The sequence below is a fragment of the Otolemur garnettii genome, unplaced genomic scaffold (assembly GCF_000181295.1).
Source record: "Otolemur garnettii isolate 467f Iridium unplaced genomic scaffold, OtoGar3 scaffold00012, whole genome shotgun sequence".
In the NCBI taxonomy this organism is placed as follows: Eukaryota; Metazoa; Chordata; class Mammalia; order Primates; family Galagidae; genus Otolemur; species Otolemur garnettii.
Window position 1 is genome coordinate 6,891,199 of NW_003852407.1, and position 7,068 is coordinate 6,898,266.

Below are 7,068 nucleotides of genomic sequence, written 5' to 3' on the forward strand. Positions count from 1 at the left end.
CACTTCTTAATGTTGGAGTGCTCAACACTCAGTTGCCTGGACTTTTTGTTTTTACCCACACTTGCTTCTTGGGATGCCATCCATTCTTAATGTCTTTTAAATATACAGTTTTATTTGCAGCCTATACCTCTCTCCTAAATGTGTATCTTCAACTACCAGCTCACCACCTCCACTTGGATGACTCCCAGGCATCATAATTAATACTCCCCAAGTGAACTCACTCTCCTCCCAAACTGCCCCTCCCACTTTCAGTTTTAGTGAACAGCAACTCTTTTCTATTTTAGTTGTTGAGGGCAAAACACCTGGTGGCATCCCTGGGCTTTCCTTCTTTTACTCCCCACATCCATTCTAACCACAAATTCTATCATCTCTATCTTCAAAATACCATATTTCATCAAGTCTAAGATGCGACCAATTCTAAAAATGAATTTTTGGGCTAGTAAAACAAAAAATGTTGCCAAATTATGACATTGTGTTATCACTATTGACATACTTTTTTTTAAGTATTATATTTATTTCAGAATATTATAGGAGTATACACATTTTGGTTACATACTTCACTTTTGTACATTTTAGGTCAAAGTTATAAGTGTGCTCTTTACCTAGGATGTATGTATTATACCTGTTAGATATGAATTAATCCAACCCTTCACCTTCATTTAACATACATTCTAATTGCAGAGTTGTTAGTGTGAAAGATGTGCTTTTTTCCCCCCTTTTTGACACATAGTCTCACTCTGTTACGCTGGGTAGAATGCCATGGCATCATCATGGCAACTCACAGCAACCTCAAACTCTTGGGCTCAAGAGATCCTCTTGCTTCTGCCTCCTGAATAGCTGGGGTTATAGGTGCCAGCCATAATGCTTGGCTAGTTTTCTTTTGTTTTTAGTAGAGAGGGGCGGGGCGGTCTCTCGTTTAAGGCTGGTCTTGAACTCTTGAGCTCAAGGGATCCACCTACCTTGGCCTCCCAGAGTGCTAGGATTACAGGCATGAGCCACCATGCCTGGCCTACTGGTACCCTTTTGAATCAATGCAATATGGTCTTTCTAGACTCCAGCCTCTTCTCACCACCTTTATTTATCACTGCCACCCTAGTTTATTCATAACCTGTTGATTTACCACCCTGCTTCTGACTTCGCCCAGCCCCCTGCTTCCCTGTAAATCATGAGTCAGCCATGTCACACTCAGCTCAAGACTCTACTGTGCTCCTCATCTTACTTAGAGTAGAAGCCATAGTCTTCATGGTGGCTTGAGGGGCCTTTCATGATCTGATTTCCTCCTACTTTTCTGATTGCACGTGTCCAGCCAATGTCCCCTCACTCTGCTTTAGGGCACTGCTATTCCCTCAAACACACCTAATGTCCCTTGGAACCTCTGCACTAACACTTTCTTCTGCATGGACACTCTTGCTATAGATATTCTTGGGTCTAACTCCTCCCCGTCTTCCAGACTTTCATGTCCCTCTTCAGTGAGGCCCCTTCTGCTCCCAGCCAACCTCTTTACCTTTGCCCACCCTGTATCTCCAGACACACTTAATTCCCCTCCTGCTTTTTCTCAGTGTCACTTAAAACCATGTGACAGCCTGTGTATTTTACCTTATTTTGTTTATTGTCTTTTTTTTTTTTTTTTTTTGAGACAGAGCCTCAAGCTGTCCCCCTGGGTAGAGTGCTGTGGCATCACAGCTCACAGCAAACTCCAACTCCTGGGCTAAAGTGAGTCTCCTGTCTCAGCCTCCCAAATAGCTGGGACCACAGATGCCTGCCACAACACCCGGCTATTTTTTGGTTGCAGCCGTCATTGTTGTTTGGCAGGCCCGGGCTGGATTTGAACCCACCACCTTAGGTGTATGTGGCTGGCACCTTAGCCACTTGAGCCACAGATGCCGAGCCTTGTTTATTGTCTTTTTGGTCTTCACTAAGTGTAGGCTCCATAAAGGCAGAATTAAAAAATTTTTCCCATTGTATTACCTTCAGAACCTGGAAGATAGTAGGTGCTCAATAAACATGTGTTGAATGATTCAAATGTAACCTAAAGTTGCTGATATTGAGTGAGTTAATTAAAGGGGCTATATTGTCTTTCCTCCAGGATGACCCTTGGTTATGTAAGTGACCATTGGGCACAGTATGTGAACTATAACCGAGGCGTGGGATTGGCTCTGCAGCCCTACTCAATAGAGAAACTACAGGTTGAATTTGATGAGCTGTTTTTGAGGGCTGTCCTACATGTGCTGAAAGCAAAAAGGTAAGACATGATGATATTTGGTGAGAAGTTAACTGTCTAGTAAGAAAGATTGAAGTGCAAGTCCACTGAATTAGATCTCTTATGATAATGTCTTAGTGTATTTCATCTATGTCTTACCTGGGGCAAATTTGTGGACCTTAGTTTTCTTATCTGTAGTGCCCTTCCTATTGACAGAAATGATCTCTCTTGCAGGTTTCTTTCTGTCTCAAAATAACCCAATTTTGATGTCTCAGTTTTTTGTTTCCCCTGAACTTTTGGGGTGGTCTTTTTTTTTTTTTGAGACAGAGTCTCATTTTGTCTTCCTTGGTAGTGTGCCATGGCATCATAGCTCACAGCAACCTCAAACTCTTGGGCTCAAGCGATTCTCTTGTCTCAGCCCTCAGCCTACTAAGTAGCTGGGACTACAGTTGCCCAGCAGGCGTGGCTATTTTTAGAGGCAAAGTCTCCCTTTGGCTCCCACGCCCGGCCTGGGGTGGGTCTTGACCAGGGAAAAACAGGATGAATTCTATTGCACACCCAATAGCAGGGCACAGCAGGTGCTCAGCCTGTGGTGCAAATTATCTGCTGGCTTTATTGTTCAGGTTGTTCCATGGTAAGTGTTTTAAGGGTGCTTTTGAGGCCTAGGCAGGGGCACAGCTGTGCACCTCATGCTGCCTTCCCTGTCTTGGGCCAAGTGTAGGAGCAGGTTCTGCCCTAGGATTGCACCCTCTGCTAGGAGTTGGGGGCTAGCTTCTAATCCCACCCAGCTCTACTTGTGAATTGCTAGTTCTCCCCCACTTTGCCTTCTCCTGAGCTAGCTGTCTATACTCCCTCTTAGCCTTAGTCCCTGATTTCTGCCTGTTGTGTGGTGAATTTGTGTCTTGGTCTGTTGTTTACTATTACCCTGGGCAAATCACTTCATATTTATGGTCTCACTTTCTTCATTTATAAAATAGAGATAATAATGAGACTATTCATTCTGTTAATCTCATGGATATGTTAAGATGGTGAATTTTGACAATATGTATAGTTTTTAAATCATAAAGGACTTTTCAAATGTAAGTAGTGGCAAGTTTTGTATGGTTTCTGATATAGAACAGAGTAACTTAGAGACTTAAAGAAAGATCTGGACTCCTTAGGTGTTAACCACTTTTAGGCACTCAAAAAACCTGGGCCTAACATAAATAGAGCTGAGTGTAGAAATTTATCTTTAGATGAATTTTGTTACATGTACACTATACTTGTGGTAACCTTGTGATAGGCACCCAATCCAGGGCAGGGTCATGCCAAGGAGTCACTGCAATAGTACCTGCCCCTGAAACTGACATGGTGCTTGGGAAAAGTCTTCCATCTCTGATCTCCTGTCACTTGTTCCTGTGCTTGCCTAGCTGAGTGGCAAAGCTTTCATTCCAGTTTCCTACAGAGATAGGAATGTTGAGAGCTATTGTTCTTGAATGCAATTTATTTTAGTAAATAAATTATATGGGACAGGCTTGGTAGCTGGAGCCTGTAATCCTAGCACTCTGAGAGGCTGAGGTGGGTGATTGCTTGAGCTCAGGAGTTCAACATGAGCTTGAGCAAAGTGAGATCCCCTGTCTACTAAAAGCAGAAAAAACTAGCCAGGCGTGGTGGTGAGCTCCTGTAGTCTCAGCTACTTGAGAGGTTGAGGCAAGAGGATAACTCAAATCCAGGAGTTTGAGGGTGCTTTGAGCTATGATGCCACAGCACTCTACCCAGGGTGACAAAAAAAAAAAAAGGAAAGAAATATATAAGAAACAAATATTTAAAGCTATGAGATTTAAATTTATTTAGCACTTCAATGGAAATTTCAACATGGTAGCTAACCCCTCAACTTAAACCAAAATCAAACCAAAAGACAGCAAAAACCTAAGCCACGTTTCTTGCAGGTTTGCCACGTTGGAATTTTGTAGTCTGAAGTATGCTCTGTTATGTGACATTACTTTTGATTTGGAGTTATAAAACAGCATTAGGGCCCATATTAGGCTTATTAATTAATAAATATTTTAGAAATAAAATGAGGCCTGGCCTTCCTGAAGTTTCTTCACCTCATGCTCAGGAGTCTAGCTGACTTTGCTAGAGTTCAAGGCAGGGTCGGTTTGGGCTACCAGTTGTCTGCCCAGGTTCTTAGGTGTGGTTTAGGCATATACCATTCCTTTCTTTTTTCTTTTTCTTTTAATAAGCTTGCATTCTTTGTAATTGGTCAATTTGTAGTTGTGCCCCAAATATAGCAACTATTTTGAGTACTTCCTTGTGTTTCTTTTTTTGACACAGAATCTTAGTCTTTTGTTCTGGGTAGAGTGCTGTGGCATTATGGGTCACAGCAACATCAAACTGCTGGGTTCAGAAGTTCAAGCTGTCCTCTTTCTTCAACCTCCCAAGTACTCCCAGGACTCCCAGGACTCCCAGGACTACTGGGACCTGCCATAAGGCCAAGCTAGTTTTTCTAGTTTTAGAGACAGGCTGTCATTCTTGCTTCAGCTGGTCTTGAACTCCTGAGCTCAAGCAGGTCACCCTCTTCAGCCTCCCAAAGAGCTAGGATTACAGGTGTGAGCCACCACACCTGGCTCTTGTTATTTTTTTAAGTTGAAAAAGTATTGTGATAAATTTCACCTATTATTTTAATAAACATCTATTGAGTGCTGATGGCATTTGAGAAACTTGTTTAGGTAGTAAATTGCAAGGCTCTAGTTAAAAATTGGTTTATAGAAAGATGAACAAGATCTGGTTTATGCTCTCAGATTGTTGGTAGGCTGTATGTGTAGCTAAATTAGAGTAGCTCAAGCTGTTTCTCATATTGTGGTTTAAGAATCACTTGAGTCTGAGTCACCATAGGTGACTGTACAAGGTGCAAATTCTTGGGCCCCAACTGTGACCTACAAAATCAGAGTCTCTGTAGGTGGGGCTTGAGAATCTACATTTTCCACAAAGTCTCCAGGTAATTTTTTTGCCTCTAGAGTGTGAGAACACTGATGAAAGGCATGATATTGCCAAAGTCAGGTATGGATGGAGTTCCGTAATACTGCCAAAGAAGTAATCAGAGGAGGGCTTCACACGTGTAGGGACATTGGTCTGGAGGTGTAAGGTAATCTCTCCAGCCTTGTTGAGATGTGAGAGTATTCTGAATGCAAAAGAAGGCTTTGGTTGGAAATATAGACCAGAGCTGCATTGTCAGAGCCTGTGAATGTGGGGCTGAGGAGTTTGAACTTCGTTCCACGATCAGGGAGGAATCACTGGGTGTTATATATCCTTGAGGTGCTTATGACCAAAGCATGTGGCAAATTGTGGTAGTGTGATTTAAGAATCTTTTTTCTATGAGAACTGAAGGTTGGTTTACTTTCTTAGTGTGGTGAAGCGGACCAATAAATAAAGTTATTTCTGTTCTTTTTAAAAAATGCAGACTCGGCATTTGGCTGTTCATGTCTGAAATGCCATTTGGGACACTGTCGGTCCCGATGCTCTGGAAGCTCTTCTACCTCATGCACCAGGTGGAGAGTGGGCGCCTGCAGCAGCTCTGCTCCGGCCTGCAGCCAGCAGAGTGCAAGCAGCAGCTCCAAGGTACGGCTCGCCCGACTACTGTGGGCTTCTCTTTTGCTACTCTGTACTCGACTGTAATGATTGTGAAGTTTGAGAGATTGCTTTGTTGATTTATTAGATAGCAGCTGACATATCTGAAATCCAAATCGATTTTGCACGTGTGTGTGAAATTATTCTGGTTTACTGTCCTTTTAACAAGTGTATGTTAATTGTTTAGAAATTTGTTAAGATTTTGTGCCCAGGTGTTCTTCTAATATCTTTTATTGCTTTTTTTTTGAGACAGTCTCAAGTGGATGCCCTGGGAAGAGTGCCGTGACATCACAGCCCACGGCAACCTCCAACTTGTGGGCTTAAGCAATTCTCTTGCCTGCCACAATGCCCAGCTATTTTTTGGTTGTAGTTGTCATTGTTGTTTGGCAGGCCCAGGCTAGATTCAAACCTACCAGCTCTGGTATATGTGGCTGGTGCCTTAGCCACTGAGCTACAGAGGCTGAGCCTTATTGCTCTTTTTTAAAGTTTTATTTATTTTTTTTTATGAACTAGTTAAAGATGTAGAGAGGCATACTTAAACAAATTAATGTTGGTAAAACCCAATAAGTTTTATTATCATACTACTAGTACATTCTAGTGTATTTTATTTTATTTATTTATTTTGAGACAGCATCTCACTTTGTTGCCCTCAGTAGAGTGCTGTGGCGTCACAGATCACAGCAACCTCAAACTCTTGGGACTACAGGTGCCCGCCACAACACCTGACTACGTTTTAGAGACAGGGTCTGGCTCTTACTCAGGTTGGTCTTGAATCTGTGAGCTCAGGCAGTCTACCTGCCTTGGCCTCCCCTAGTGTAGTAGGGTATTTTATTCATAACAAAATTATAATCTTAAAAATGAAAAACATCAGACTAATTGGATGTATATTATAATGATTTTTTTTTCAAACAAAGTAGATTTTTATTTTTACTTTGAAAACAATGGCAAAAGAAATGAAAAATAAAATAATTATTACTACATTTTGTATTAGATCTAACTAAGACAATACAAACAATAAAAATTAGGATCAGTGGCTCATTTCGCAATCCCAGCACTTTAGGAGACATAGATGGGGGGATAATTTGAGGCCAGAAGTTTGAGATCAGCCTGGGCAACACAGTAAGTCTCTTTCTCTACAAAAATTTAAGTATTAGCTGACTATGATAGTGCGCTCCTGTAATCTCAGCTACTTGAGAGATGGGATGGGAGGATTACTTGAGTCCAGGAGTTTGATACTGCTGTGAGTTATTTTTTTTTTTTTT

General features: G+C 41.8%; 1 protein-coding gene across 1 annotated transcript in view; it reads left to right on the forward strand.

The window, feature by feature from the left end:
* Positions 1-7,068, forward strand: part of EPG5 (ectopic P-granules autophagy protein 5 homolog) — a 120,251-nt gene that overhangs the window by 27,906 nt on the left and 85,277 nt on the right. The window contains exons 10-11 of the mRNA XM_012802003.2: positions 2,087-2,242; positions 5,640-5,797. Coding sequence (XP_012657457.1) covers positions 2,087-2,242; positions 5,640-5,797 — 314 coding nt within the window. The remainder of the gene's footprint in view (positions 1-2,086; positions 2,243-5,639; positions 5,798-7,068) is intronic.